The 16,418-nt window shown below is 42.8% G+C and overlaps 1 protein-coding gene across 9 annotated transcripts in view; it reads right to left on the bottom strand.

Moving 5' to 3' along the window:
• Positions 1-16,418, bottom strand: part of NEK11 (NIMA related kinase 11) — a 248,985-nt gene that overhangs the window by 83,177 nt on the left and 149,390 nt on the right. For all 9 annotated transcript variants that reach the window (XM_014731862.3, XM_014731863.3, XM_070238148.1 and 6 more), the window contains one exon: positions 3,664-3,824. In XM_014731862.3, coding sequence (XP_014587348.2) covers positions 3,664-3,824 — 161 coding nt within the window. The remainder of the gene's footprint in view (positions 1-3,663; positions 3,825-16,418) is intronic.

Genomic DNA, 16,418 nt, shown 5'->3' with positions numbered 1-16,418 from the left:
AAGACGTCGACCAGCATCATGGTTTGACGTTCTCCCTGCCTACTTCACAGGCATTCCTCTTTAATTTCTAATTCTATCCTGTCACCCGCTTCCCAGAGGACCTGAACTGACAGCAAATAAAGTACTGGGCATAGAATGAAGGCTCTGGAAATGTTAACTCTTATTGTTACAGTAATTATGATTTGATTAAACTAATGTCTCCACTAATAGAAGATACTCTTAGAGGCAGCTACTCTCATGATGATTTGACCCAAGAGTCCTCTGTAGAATCTTAGGCCTTGCCTAGCCTGCATCCATTTTTCTGCCCCTGTGGCACGGTTCCCAGCAGAAGATCATTCCTGCTTTTCCTAACGCTTCACTGTGCAGAGAGAATTTCAAAACTGCTAGAGGATTTGGTAAAAGATATTGAAAACTTCAGAATTACCTGGGGAAATGGACCTCTGCAGCCCTTCATCTTAGCAAGAACAAACACCATGGTCCTAAGAGCCTTCTTAAAACAAGCATCAATGAAAGCGGCATTCATTAAACAGAGCCTGTCCCGAGGGTGTTCTGTGTCAAGTCATTCTGAGCCGCCCAGCATGTGTAACACTGGTGCAGGCAGGATATTGACTAGTCATGGAGAGGAAAATGATGGGAAAGACAGAAGAGTCTGTGAAAACATCCATCAGCCTGCAGCCCTAAAACATGTCCATTAGAGCACATGAAACACTTTTCAGTGACAGGTCCCACAAATACTGTTGAGAACTCTGTTACAATGACAGCTGTAAACTCCATTCTCCTGAGATCTAAGAGGCTGGTTCCAATTCGTGACCACAGACTTCACAGATTAGCGATCAACAATATGATAATGGCTTGTGATAAAGGTGTTATTGACGCTCTGCTTATCACAGCAGAGAAGAAACTGATGATCAACAGCAATCAGGTGCTTAATAAAACTGTACTTTGCAAATAATGCTGCTGAAAAGGTTGTCATGGGTGGCACAAGGGACTCAGCAATCAATCCCGATGAACCCACAGCTCTTTTTCTTTTTGAAAGCACTTCCTCAATAAAAATAAAAACTATGTGACTTTTGTCTCATCTGAAGAAAGGGGAATGAACTTTGATCTGATTATCCACATAAAAGCCACGAGTATGATGATCACCCAAGTAGACCCTGGCACGCTCAGGAGTCAAGGGCGAGACTGCAGAGAGGGAGAAGAGGAAAATGCCGGTGATGGCTACAGGTCTCACCCAGTTCACAAAGCCAGCAGTGACTGGGTCTCAGCATGGAGTTCTGTAATTGTAATGTGTGTGTTGCTAATAAAATAACCTGAAAAAGGGAAGGGTCCACACCCATCACAATCCCACAGCCACCCCTTTTGGGGTGGGGGAAATTATATCAAATTACTAGGAAAAGCAAATGGGGTTGTAATCACCTGTCTCTAACACTCATTACCCAATTGTGATATCCACTCCTGTTTCTATTATGCCAAGTCCATTCTAGGTCGATAGACCTTCTGCATTAGAAAAAAACCTTAGCTTGGGAATGTGATAAACCTGGGCCTGAGGATGGTTCTGACCTTTCTCTAGCTGTGTGCCAACAGGCAAGTTACTTTTCTCTTGGAAACTCAGTTTCCTCATCTGGAAAATAGGGAACTACCCAACAGAGTTTTGTGAGACAAAATACCATCCTGTATGTGAGAGGCCCTAGCATCTTGTCCTAATAGATTATTTAAAATCAGTCACAACCTATCATGTAACATGGGACAGATGCACAAATTGCTCCCCTTTATTTTGTCATCTGCCCTAAGAAATAAGAAGAAGGGATTTATTTTTAATAGTGTAGTTGTAAAATTTCACTCTAACCTTAGAGAATTTTAGTAATATCATTAAAAGGCCTCAGGATAGCTCAGTAACTTCATCACAATAATAGCTAACATCTCACTATTAATTACTTTATTAAATTCCAGGCACTATTCAAAGTACTTTACATCGATTACTTCATTTAATCCACAAAACTGCTCTATGAGGTAGGAACCCTATTCTCCCATTTTACAGATGAGAAAATTGAGTCACAGTGAAGTTTAGTAACTTGTACAAGGTAACATAACCTGCAAGTGACAAAGGCTAGACTCTCCCACAGGAGTCTGATTTCCAATCGTATTTTCTAACAAGTATGCCAAAGACTAGACTTCTGGAGTGGTTAGCCAAGTTCTATTTTTTGACCTGGGTGGTGTTCACCATGTGTTTTATTCATGTAGTTTTTGGAATCAGTTTAATTTTATTAAAAAACGTTTTTAAATAATAATATTGGTAGCTAAAATTTTACCACTTGAGGCTTTGGGCAAAAATTGAGTATGAATTTTGCATGTTGTGTGTTTTTCAACGATAGGCACAGAATGAAGATTCTGTATTGCTGAAATAATATTTGTCTCAGTTGTTCAGGACAGCGGCACAAAAGCAAATGGAAATTGTATTTTCAACTTATGGTAGGAGGTGCTGTTGTTCACCAGAGTCCATTGGAAAAAATGGGGAAACAATATAAGGAAAGTGTTTTTCTTTTGGCATTCTGAATTGCCCTCCCCTCGACTCTGTATTTTTCTCAACATTTGTTTCTCTGTGTACTTGTCTCTTAATTTCTCTCTCTCATCCTTTCTCTTTCTCTCGTCCCTCTACCTGCTTAGTCCCAGATCCATATCATTCTAGCTCTCTTCTCCCTGCCTCTCTCTCCTTTTCTTATACAGCACTTGAGAACATTTCTTATTGGTTTTATTTATTGAATATTAATGGCGTATTGCTTAGTCTTCATTAAAAATGGTTGAGTAGATTGTGTCCAACCTTCAATTAATCCTCTTAAATTAAGTTTCCATTGACACAGGTTGACCCCTTGGTTGACTTTTATTTTACTAGCTCAATAGTTTCTATTCAATAAAAAGCTTCTGTACATTATGGAAGTTTAGGGTTGGAAAGGTTACCAGGTTATGGCCTAAGAAGGAAATGAATATATGAGCATAAATTTCCCAAAGTCATCTGATTTCTCCTCACATCTTGCTTTCCCTTTCTCCTGCAGACACTCAACAAAGAAATCACTTGCCGAGGCTATTTCTCAGTCTATGGCTCAGATGGGCCTTAGTCTTGCCATTGTTAAAGAGATCTATGGCAAAGTCTATACTCAGAGATACCAGCGCGACATGCAAGGATGTACCCTCGGAGGCTGGGAGTGGCCAGAAAGATCCTCCCCTAAGCCCAGGGTCTCTGGACCTCATCCCCAGAACTAATTTGTGGATTGGGACATGATTCACAAATCTGATTACCAGGCAGGAAAGTATATTTTAAAAAATCCCCTTCTCTCTGACAAAGAGACACTGCATTGTTTATTCAAAAGCTGTATATGGGCTGTTCCTCAGTATACAGTGTAGTGTGTATCATCCTTCCACCTGAATAAGTACTGGATGCTCCAGCCCTTCCCTCATCAACATGGTCCAGACCAGATTCTCAGAATTGGGGCCCTGCTAGCCTCTGGACCTTGAAAATCTTGACTTATCACATGGAGCCTTTATAACAAACCCTAGTCCCACATCCCCCATTTCAGATTCTAAGACATCCTTAACTCCCTCTGGGAGGTCACTGCCTGATCAGTACCTCGGACAGTTCCACTACTTCTGCTGGGGAGCAGCACATACCTGTTGGTTTGTTCTGTAAGCTGGCTGTTGCACCTCATCCTTGACCTCTTCCTCCGGTCCTGAGAACACTATTTCTTCTTCCTCATCCTCACTTTCTTCAGAACAGGAATCAAACGCATCAGCATAATACTCTTCAGCCACAAGTGGGTCTTCTGGGATTTCTGAAATAAAGAATAAACAACAATCAGGTCCCACCAGTCACTAAAATTATAATGAGGCTAGGATCTCCCATGTTCTCCCAGAGATGTATATTTTGTTTGCATTGACAAAGTTTTCATGGAATGTAGAGCTGAATCTTAGCTTCCTGAAAGTATCCGGTTGAATGAAATAACAACTTGGCAAATAATGACAGTTTCACTTCTTCCTTTCCAATTTGGATCTTTTTTATTTCTTTTTCTTGACTGATTGCGCTGGTTGACTTCCAATACTGGTGCAGTCACTATGGAAAACAGTATGGGGATTCCTCAAAAAATTAAGAATAGATCTACCATATGATCCAGCTAATCCACTACTGGGTATTTTCCCAAAAAACATGAAAACACGAATGCATAAAGATACATGCACCCCTATGTTCATTGCAGCATTATTCACAATAGCCAAGACTTGGAAGCAACCTAGGTGCCCATGAAGGGATGAATAGACAAGGAAGATGTGGTACTTATACACAATGGAATACCACTCAGCCATAAGAAATGATGAAATCCAGCCATTTGTGACAACATGGATGGACCTTGAAGGTACTATGCTAAGTGAAATAAGTCAGAGGAAGAAAGTCAAACACCATATGATCTCCTTCATAAGTAAAGATAGAAACAAAGACAAACAAACACATAGCAACAGAGATTGGATTGGTGGTTACCAGAGGGGAAGGAGGGAGAGAGGAGGGCGAAAGGGGTGATTAGGCACATGTGTGTGGTGATGGATGGTAATCAGTCTTTGGGTGGTGAACATGATGTGGTGATACACGGAAATTGAAATATATAACGATGTACATCTGAAATTTATATAATGTCATAAGCTAATGTTACTGCAATAAAAAATAAAAATAAATAAATAAAAATAAAAACTAAAAAAAACTCAGCACAATTAAACCAGTAGAGGAAAGCAGAGATGACTCTATTTGCAACCACCTTCCATCTATTTTGAAAATAGAAGAATAAAACCATGAAACAAGAAGAAATGCTCTCCTAAGAGTCTTACATTTGGAGGCATGAATCCTTATTACGGAGGAAGGGATTTAGGAGCCAAAGCAGGATCAGATGGCTTGGCTGCGGGACCCTATTACACACCCACAGAAAGTTTTTGCAGAGGCAGTTGGAGTGGAATTATGTCAGCACTCCTCCTGGGAATTTCTTTCTTAAAGAAGATTTAGGGTGGTGAGACCAGGCAAGGTGGATAAGATATACGGCAATGGCATTTTGGCAAACTGAGGAAAATGTTACATTCTTTCTAACAAGCCATGAAGGCTTTTGAGATCGAGTTCACTCAGGGGATCTACCTACTCACATCTACACATGGCATTTATTTAAAAAAAAAAAAGAAAGAAAGATCACCCACTTAAGCTGATGCCAAAAAGTGGCTATCTAAGTTACTTGATGCAATATTATTACTCACTAAAAATATAGTTAGTGCTTATAAAGGTCTTCAACCAAGAAAGGCCAAGAACGGATCACAAGAAAGCATAGTGATATCAACTTCAATTTGCTATGAGGGCCTAGAAATAGAGAAATATCCTTGGGGAGAAGAGGAAATCACATAATGATTTACCACATTAAAACCATGGGCATTTTAGGCTTTGCACCGTACTCTGACTTACAAACAAAATTCTTCTTCTAAATTGTAACACGAAATGCTGTTTTTCATCCCATTGTTGCCACTTTATGTCTAGTGGGAAAAATATAAAATTGGGGGTCAGAGAATCAAGATTCGATCTAGCTCTCCCACCTCTTAGATGAGAACCTGAGCAAAGGATCTGAACTTACTGAGCTCCAACTTCTCCAGGAAAACTGGCATGGAGTTAATCTAGCAGGGTAGCTATGAAGAGTGAATGACTCTTATGAAAGCATCTGTATATAAGGAAACTTTATACACATGTGCACTCAATTTCCACATCTGTAAAAATGGACTTTGCATTAGCTGATTCCAGATCCTTTAAAAGTAAAATACTTAGTAGATGTAGGATTCCTTGACAATGGAAGACTTTAAGATCTTTGCTATCCATGATTTCCCATAAAACAGAAAACGCAGTGCCATGGAATCAAAGGTAGTCAGCTCAAAAGACAAAAATTACAGATAATCACAACTGCCTGTGCCAATTCCTTAGGCAGGGGTATACTGGGGAGCCCACACTTTCTCTTGGTAACTCCGACGCAGCCTGTTTTCCCTTCAGAGCACTGATTTTCAGGTGAGCACCAGATGAAATAGGTTATTTGTATATAGGGGACATGTTTTATAAAAATCTGTATTCAACTCACACTCAGAATGACAAGAGGATCACAGCAAGAGACGTATACGAAAACTAAAATCTACTGAGAGGACGGTTCAGGTGTTTAATGTTTCCCTTAAGTAGGAGCATATGCTGGTTGAGTGGAATGGTGGACAGCACCATAAGACTTCCTGCCTCCCCCCCACCCCCTACCTCTCCCTGAATCTCTGTGCCTCTCTCACAGTGCTGTCCTTTCTCTCTCTCTCTCTCCACTTCCTCCTATTTCCTTTCCCTCTCCCTGTCTCTCTCTTTGACAGTTATTCATTCATTTACTCATTCGTATTTTCTCCCTCTTGCTCTCCCTCTTGCTCTGTTCCTCCCCCTCCCCCACCTTCAGGCAAGAATATTTGCTTTCAAACTTGACAATGAAAAATATCATTTACATTGCTGCCCAGTACAAAGAAACGTGTTTATATTTGTGTATGTGAATATATATATCTTTATAGTTGAAACAAGTTTCACGCATCAAGATTTACCGTCATATATGGCACACTCTGGTATTTTGCATTCTATTGAATTCTTTTTAAAATGCTAGGTGCGACTTGCTAAACTGATTTCTCAACCCGCCATTTGAAAACCAGTGGCTTAAAAGGATGGTTTTGGCATCAAAATGATCTGCATTTAAATCAAGGCTCTAACATCAGCTTCATAACATTAGGCATAATTTAAACTTTCTGCACCTCAGTTTTCTCATCTGTAAAATGGGGAGGACAGTACCCATCTCACAGAATTGTGTGAACATTAAATAGTATAATGGATGCAAAGCACTGTGCACATGGTATCTACCCAACAAATGTTAGTTACTAACATTTAACATCAAACTCTGCAGTTTTGCCTGTAATGCTCAACACCAGGAAGAAATATAAATATTGGACAATCATAAATATACACCAAGTTTAATTTTAATATATATATATTTTTTAAATAGAATCACTTCTCAAAATCCATGTAGTACGCAACTCAAATGGGCAATAAGGAATCACTGCTCTGTCTAGTCTCCCTTCTGCTTAGCCGTTTCACCACTCTGGTCTCCTCCCACTGTCCTTCCTGTGCACTGGTTCCTCCCGGCAGCTCAGAGGGAACCTCGACTACAGGGGTTGACAAACTTGTTCTGTAAAGGGCTGGAGAGTAAAAATGTTAGGTTTTACAGGTAAAACAGTCCCTGTCACAACTACCCAACTCTTTGCAGTCTGAAAGCAGACACAGACGATACCTAAACAAATGAGCGTGGCTGTGTTCCAGTAAGATTTACAAAAGCAGGCAGTGGGCTGGATCACACAACAGCTCTACAACACAGATAAATCTTTCTCTTGCTAAATGTTAAGCCCCTCCTCCCATAACATGACTCCTTGCGCACAGAGTCCCCTCCCAGGAAGGAGAGAAAGGAAAAAAACGGTCAGGGGGAAAGTGCCTCCTGCCACATATGCCTAGGTCTCGGACCAAAGTGGGACGAACCCATCTCCAGTATTTCCTAAGCAAGCACCACTCACTGGGTGCAGCTCAGAAAAGGGTTCACTCTCAAAGGGAGGCATCAAAAGAAATGTTAAGTCTGCTCAAACTGTGTTTGTCAAGCTGTGTGTTTTTCGTACACGGGCTCAATGTGAAGCCTTATTAGGCTAAGGCTCATTTCTCCTGTCATTGAAGGAGAAATAGTCTGTGATAAATAGCTTTAATTTCCTCGCACCCTGAAGTCAGCCCTGTAACGGAAGCGCTGGAGCGGCATTCCAGATCTCCACCACCCTGGGTGGGCAGTGACAGAGCGCGGTTGTGAAGGACTCCAATAATGGTGCCTGAGCTTGAACAGATGTTGCAAATCCAGGCCGGAGACAAAGAGGAGTGATCACCTTCTTCCAGGAAAAGGATGCCCTTTAGCAGACCCTGCAATCAAGACCCAATAAATTCCTTCCTCTAAGACTAAAGTGAGCATCAGGATCACCTGCAGGGCTTGATAAACCGTGGAGCGCTGGGCCCCACGCAGAGTGGCTGACTCAGTAGGTCTGGGGTGAGGCCTGAAAACGTGCATTCTTAAAAGTTCCCAGGGGACACTGGTGCTGCTGGTCCAGGGGCCACAATTTGAAAACCACTGCTCTAGGATGTGACTAGTTCAAATAAAACTACTATCATACACTCTATAGAAACACTATAATAAAATATATGTCTCTATATTATCTATACATCTAACCTTTACAGACAGAAAAAACAAGAAATAAACTTACTTTGGAAGAGCTCAAATTGTTATACCATTAGTTGTCTCAACTCTATGGAGTTATAGGGGACTATTCCCATTTTATTGACGGGAAAAAACAAAGCTATGAGTAGGCAGCCCAAAATTACAGCACTTTAGTTTGTAAAAGCATATTCACATCCATTATTCCATTTGATCATTGCAACAATTATTCAAGTTAGACCAGAACAACATATTCATGTCATTTTTCAGATAAGGAAAGGGAGGCTTAGACAGGCTAATAACCAACCAAAGGTCACACAGCTGTATGCATGGTGGACACTAGACTAGAATGCAACTTACCTGAATCCTTTTTTCCACTGAATTAGTGCTATTTTACGCTTAGCTAGGAATTTTCATCTTTGCTAGTAAAACTACGTCGTAGATAAAAGTCATGATTGTCTTCCCCATAATTCTGAAAGATGTTAGACAACAAGGGTCAGATTTTTGACTGATGGATAGAAAAACTGAAGCTTAGTCATCCTGGTAAATTGTCTGAAGGTAGCTGGAGATATCGAATGCCAGGGCCCTCACTCAGACTCAGCCCACCTGTCACTACCCTCTATCTTCGATGTGCTCAAACTGGAGTGTGCATCAGGAACACCCGGCATGTTAAAAGAGATTCCTGGCCCCCATGCCCAGCGCTTCAGACTCCGTCAGTCTGGGCAGGGGCCTGAGATTCTACAAAATGGTGCTGCTAGTCTGGCAACACACTGAGAACTAGTGCTCTATCTTATAGACCTTCAAGGAGAAAATGACATACAAGTGCAACTGTTCAATGAGAAAGTCTCCAATCCTATTATTGTACCAGCTCTTGCTTACTTCTAAAATGATCAGGAAAGGCATTAAAGAATTTTTTTAAAGACAGCCAATAAAATAAGAACTTTACCTAAAGTCAAAACCAAGTTTCCTTTAAAGGAACTTAGTTATGTGGAAGGAATATCTCAGCCTGTGCACCTACCATCATCCTAAATGATTCTAACCATCCTTATGCCTTGAGCAAATGCAGGTAATGAGCTTGGCAGAAAGGTTCTCAAAGGGTGGTCCCCAACAGCATCACCTGGGATCTTAGAAATGCAAATTCTCAGGCCTCCCAGGCCTACTGAATCAGGAAGTGGGGTGAGGTGCAGCAATCTGCATTTTAACAAGCCCTCCATTAGATCCTGATGTGCACTTAAATTGGAGAACCACAAATTTAGCACAATGACTGGCACTTTATGTCTCCTGAAACAAAAATAGCTTCTACTGATATCCCCAGTAGATAGTGAGCTCCTGGAGGGCAGGAGCCATGCCCGGTCTGTTCACCATGGTATCTCTAACCATGGCTCAAATTTCTTGTTGAATTAATGAATATCTAAATCTCTAAGAGATAAGGGCTTTCAAACTACCACATAGTATCTCACGCAAAGAATTCCCTAATCTTTTTTGGGGGGTGGGTGGGGAGGGGGATTGGTGATGGTGGCCGGGGCAGGGGAGGGTTGGGAAGGAGGAGGAGAGGAATGAGACAGGGATTTCTTCTGTTAGAGCCCTGCTCTCCTCCCTCTTTCCCACATACTTTGAATTTACATATCAGGTATAGTCATAACTTTGAACAGCAGACAGTATCTTCTTCATACTAACATTTCCAGCTACCTCCTACAGGCCTGCCGAGTTGGAGGACTCAGTCAAGATTCTCCAGAGTGTGATGGCACTCACTGTTAGACGGTGGCTTTCTCCAGGTGCCCAGACTCTGCTCCAGCTGCAAGATCACCCTGCTTCTCATTGGTATCTAATAATAGTGTCAGAATCGATTAATGTTTGTTGAGCTGGGTGGCCAAGTGACTTGTATTTTGGGAAATCCCACAGACTCACTCGCATTTTTCTGCCCCTTCTCCTAGGAAGTCAATATCTGCGAGATACTTTTTTAAATGGTTCTCATTATACCCACCATATGGGACAAAGCATTTCTTCATAAAGAGAGGATGCTCTTTATTTTAGCTACGATGGGGCAGATTGGGCATGAGTAGGGGACCTCAATAGCAGGCAGCTGCCCAGAGATGCCTTTCTTTGTTTTTCCTTTCTTTCCTAGTTTTCTGAAGGGGGTGATAGCTTTATTACACCAAGCCAAAAATAACAAACAAAGGCTATAATAAGAACAAACTGATTTATTGTTAGATCCAGATGTGGCATCTCCAAAGCTCACAGCCTCCCATCACAAATTAGGAGCGAAAGTGCTCAGAATGACAATCCTTATTATTACACTGACAAGGCAGTTCTCAGAATTTCTTATTTTCCTAAAAACGGCATTTATGGGTATGAAAAAGATTACCCTAATTTATTTTTTTAAGAAAAACACTTTAAATAAAGACATCATCTTCTCACATGTAGAAGAAACCTGTGATGGATATGCTACAACATTCTCAAAACACAGCATAAAAGACAAGGCCGTGAGAAGGCACTTAGGTGCAGACCGTGTCTAGGCTGAGCTGGCTCAGTTCCCCGAGGAGCTCCATTTGTGTAAGGTGTGGACAAATTGGGATAAAAGAGACAGAAATTGAAGCCAAAATTGACTGGTGATGTCTGCTGCTTCTGAGAAAGAAGGACTGCCTCCCACCAGGAGGGGTGTTACAGTGTAGAGACTAAGAGGACAAGCTGTAGGGTCAGACGGAGGTTCAAATCTGGCCTCTGTAGGGGAGGAAGACATTTCCTCTTCCCAAATGTGGGTTCGTCTGGCCGGAGAACGAATTAAATTCACATGAGACAGAATAGCAAGAGAAAATTAAACAAAGCTTTATGAGGAACCATGGCCCGGGGCCTTTCTTCCCGAAGGAAGAAAGGGCACCGAAGAAGTAGGGTACACATAGTGGTTATATATCTCCAAACAGGGTGTTTCACATGTGATTGAAATGTCCCTCCCACAATAGTCACAAGATTGCCCTGTCGGCACATTGCTTGATGGACACAGCAGGTAGTGGTCTGTTGTCTCAGAGGGCGTAGCCAGAGGCAAGTCGATTGTCTGGAGCTGGGTGGTCACAGGTGAGCTCAGCAATCAGTTCCTAGCCTAAAGAAAGATGCTTAATCCTTAAAGAAATGCCAAAGTTGGGAGGGGGAGGGAAGTCAGTTACAGGAGGTTACCAGACTAGCACAATAAAATGCAGATTTATGTCCTTGTCTTTGGTATTGATTAAGAGTTTTTAGAGAGAAGGTCATTGCCTTTCTTCTTCCTGGTACAGAGAGGGAGGCACCTTTACAGATAGAGATTTACCTTACAAACGTAAATGTGTCCTAACAAAGGGCAAGTTCCATTCCTCAGAGCCTCCTTGCCTGTCCCAGTTTATCAAAAGCAATCAGCCTCAAATAATCCTGATGCCAAAGAGACGTATCTTGGGGTGGCCAATTCCAGGTCCCCACACCTCTATTACTTATTGGCTGTGTGACCTTGGTCAAGCTACTTCACTTCTCTGGCCAGTTTCTAATTATAATTGGGTATAGTGAATATTATTGATGTCCCACCCAAACCTCCTTACCAAACACACTCCAAAACATAATTGGCACATTCATCCTCCAGCTGCTGTGAGTGTTGGTTGCTATGTTAGTCTGTTAGGTCTGCCTCAACAAAATGCCACAGACTGCGTGGTTTAGACAACAGAAATTTATTTTCTCATAGTTCTGGAGGCTAGAAGTCTGAGATCAAGGTGGTGGCAGGCTTGGTTTCTCTGTGGCTTGCAAGTGGTTGACCCTCTGTGCACTGGTGCTCCTGGTGTCTCTCTGTGTGTCCTAATTTCCTCTTCTTATAAGGACCCCGGTCAGATCAGATTAAGGTCCCCCTAACAGCCTCATTTTAACTCCATCACCTCTTTAAAGGTCCCATTTCCAAATATAGTCACATTCTAAGGTACTGGGGTCAGGGCTTCAACATGAATTTTAGGGGAAGACGATCCAGTCTATAACAACGGCTAACAGGACACAGATGCCCCCTTCTCCAGAGAACTCCCAGATCAAAGAACTTCCTTATCAAAGAGGTTATGTCTCGCCTCCACCCCAGGTGCAGTCCTGACCACTGACTGACTGACTCAAGGTGTACCTAACTCTGTGGTGTCACCTATGACCCAGAGCTCACTGGGGGATCAGGCTAGAGCTCATCTCCAAATGAGACCACATTCTTGCTCAGCTCCTTCTGCTGCCCTGTCCAGATGTACTAGCCGCCCCATTCAACCCAAGAGCTCTCCCTCAATAAAACACATGCACCAGAATGCTCATCTCAGGCTCCGCTTCCAAGGAACCCAACCAAAGACTTGGGGGTATCAGAATAATAACACCTTAACTCATAGCTATAATATAAAATTTTATAAAAGTGATGCTATGCAATATTGTAAATAACTCTTAAAGGAAAATAGCCAGATGCCAGCAAGATCACATTCTTTTATATTATAAATTTATACATTCCTCAGAATTTCTAGGAAACAATAGAGCCCACAGCTTTGGATACTGCTAAAGTCAGTCATTTGTCAGATATCAGTTATATTTCAGACAGCTAAATTTTTTATCTCTTGAGGTCTAGCCTACCTGGCCTGCTCAAAATCTTCTTAAAACGTTCCATCTAGCATAGTGTCCAGCCCATAATAGGTGCTCAATAAATGACCATTGTACTTCAGGAGGTAGAAAACATTAGTTTTCTTAAAGGTTCTCATACCAACTGTAAGTATTTAGAAAAGTACCTGACAAGAGTACAGGGGAAGAAAATATAATCCTTTTGCCAGAGACAAGAGGAGGACATTAGTCTTACTCCAGAAAATGGACAGGGAAGGAAAGTAGGAGGGGGCAGAGCCAGTGAGATGGTGGAAGGTTACATGCTCTGTGAGATGCTAAACTCCTCACACACTTGGTACAGGTGAAAGAGCTGGGTTTGCTGTCTGGACCAGTAAGTGCCAAATGGAGGCCTCCAAATGGAGGTACATGAGATAGAAACAGAAGGAAGCCTGTGGCGGTAATTATGAAGAGAGCTCTAGACAAGCTGTGGTTTGAGCCAAGCTTCCCAAATCTCCAAGGGGCAGGCAGTCCAAGCTGATGTCTAGATTACATCATTATTGGTATGTAAAAGCAGAGGAAATGTCCCTCAGGCAGAGGCAACCTGTCCTTCAGGGAGACAGCGGGACTCCACCAAGTAGATCAATGCCATTCCTAAAACCCCAGCCTTCCCTTCTCCCCAGAGCTAACAAAGGCCCTCAGTCTCTCACCCTGGACATATCTTCCCATGCACTATTAGAATCAAAGGACTGACTGTGAAACTTTGTTGTTCTGGAAAAGGCATTTTGTCAATTTCTAAACTTCAACATACATTGGATTTTATTTTTCCTTTTCAATTTCTAAAAGCCATCTTCCCCACTGTGAACCATGAAATGGTTTATCAGGGTTATGCAGTGAGTCATCAGCTGAGCCTAGAACACAGTTCTCATGGTGTCCTAGTTCCCACTGGCAGCATTAAGGTGGCTTATTGGTGCACAGAAGTCACGGAGGGGGAAGGGTGCACGCTAAGACAAGAAATCATTACTTCTCATGGTGAGTCATCCCCTTTTATGGATATCATGAGCCCCAGCTGGAGGTCCCAGAGAGGCTGTTACTCCATATTCCAAATGGCTGCTGCCTCTCTGTTTCATTACAAAGAGTCCCCTTCCAGGCCCATGGGAAGCGACTGTAATTTTCAATCACCGTAATGTCTAGTGGGGCTGGAGGCCTGCAGCAGCATATTTACTAAGGAACATTTTGAACCAATGTTCAGTGCAGGCAAGAATATGAACAACCCCTAGTGAAATGAACACACTCATATTCTGAGGGAGAAATGAATACTCCAGATATCTTTTCACACTCAGCACTTGCAATCACCTCCAATCTTCCGCCTCTATCACATCTCACACAGGCTGCCACCAGTCTTGCCTAAAGCATCATCATGTCACTCTCTGCCTTCCCTTCGAAGGCTCCCCCACTGCCAATACAATTGAGTACAAAACCTTCAGCTTGGCAGCCAAGGCCTTCTATCTTCTGGTGCAACCCACTTGCCCAGGCCTGCCTCCTACCAGCATTGAATGTGGTGTGGTGGCTCTCAGGTAAAGGTGTGCACCAAAAGGGATTCTGACTGCATAGCCCTGGGCTGCCTCCAGGCAGCTTTATTTTTCTAACACTTTCCGGATGGTTCTCATGTGCACCTGTAGATCAGAACCTTGGCTTTTGTACTCTGGACTCTACATTGTTCTCTGAACTCGCTCCTGCTTTCAACTTCATTTCTTAAAAGAGCTCTCCTTCTGAAATTGCCTTGTCCAATATGATAGCCACTAGGCACATTTGGCTATTTAAATTAAAATTAACATGAAATAAATGACAAATCCAGCTCGTCAGTCGCACTAGCCACATTTCAAGTGCTTGAAAGCCACTTGTGACAAGATTATAGAACATTTCCACCCTCGCAGAAAGTCCCACTAGCCAGCGCTGTGCTAGAGGGCGCTCCCACTATATGTCTAGCCCTGCTGGGCTGCAGTCTCCAGTTTGAATTTGGCTAGATTTCTCTGAAGCCCTGGGACGTGGGTCACTTCACCTCTCTGGCCCTCCATTCCTCCCCTGGCCAGCACACCCTCCACCACCAGCAATTCCCATCCCTGAAAAAAGAAGGTGGAATCACAGGCTGCCGGAGGTCCTCCAGCTCTCACAGCCCTGGACTTAGCGGGGAGAGGCAGCGACTCAATCCCACCCTATCTTTGGGCCTCTTCCACACGTCCCCCAGAGCCACATCAAAGGACCTAACAAATCAGACCTTCTCATCTGTAAGACAGCTTTTTCCACCTTCTTTTACACAGCGTCTACAAGTAGAGCGTTAATACATGCCCAGCGCCCACCCTTCACTCCAGAGAAAGGCAGCTCAAGGACCTTCCAGATCCTCTTGGTCGACAACGTCTTTCACTGCATAGCAGGGCTCAGGTCCACTTAATTATATCACTGACTGCCAGGGGAACAAAACCTCAAATACAAACGACACAGAGTCTTGAGGGGGCTGTGGCTGTTGCTTGGTTCTATATCTTGTTGATGCTTTCTTCTCTCACGCAATAAGCTACAGGTTAGTACCAGTACTGAGACCTTTTCTAAAATAAACCCTCAAAACTAAGGCTAAAATTAGCTACATTGATTAGCTTAGCCTGCAGCAGCACACATGAGACTGTGAAAAGAAATCACTTTCTTAGTCGAAATGCATATTCATGACCCTTTCTGGATGGAGGCTAAATTCAGTGCAGTGCAGCGCTTTTTATATATATAGGACAGCAGGTTCTGCTGTTTTTCTTTGAGTGACACTCTCTACAGCTATTTGATCAGTGCACCAAAGCCTGCCCCTACTACACACACACACACACACACACACACACACACACACAGAGGAATAAGTTCCATGATCTGTTTGGAAATAGGTCTCCCTTGAGCTCTGAAGTCTGGGCTTTTATCCTATGTGTCAAGACAATTCTCCCTTAGGCAAAACTATAACATTTCTCTGAACTTTTCCTTCTGATTTGGAGAGCAAAAGCCCAATGAGTAGGTAAAGTCTGTCTTTTCTCCTCCAGCTGCAGAGAAAGAAATACAGGCCGAGAAGTCCATTTTCTCGAGGGGAAATAGAGGGAGACTGAACAGAGACCCCGAAGGAGCTGGCACTACATAGCTGGTTGCTGTATTTGGTGGCAGAAGGCATCTAGTTCTGTGACTTTAGGCAACTGGCTTTAGCTCCCTGGACCCTAGGTGTCGCATGCGTACAATGGGGAGAGTAATCACTCACCAGCCTAAAAGCAGGGGCCTGAACTAGACTTCAGGTTGTTTTCCCACTCTAAAGCTTGCAGATGTATGACACGGAGTAATGAACTAGCCCAGTTCCAATCATCCAGGGAACTTGATTAAATGTGGATTCTGATTGTTAGGTCTGGAGTGGGGCCTGAGAGTCTGCATTTCTGACACGCTCGGGGTGATGGAGATGCTGCTCGTCCATCAACCACACTTTGAGTCACTAGAGGATAGACTGCTTCTTTCTGCTCCTGG

Source organism: Equus caballus, chromosome 16 (assembly GCF_041296265.1).
Source record: "Equus caballus isolate H_3958 breed thoroughbred chromosome 16, TB-T2T, whole genome shotgun sequence".
NCBI classification, from domain to species: domain Eukaryota; kingdom Metazoa; phylum Chordata; class Mammalia; order Perissodactyla; family Equidae; genus Equus; species Equus caballus.
This window is presented reverse-complemented; position numbering and strand designations above follow the sequence as displayed.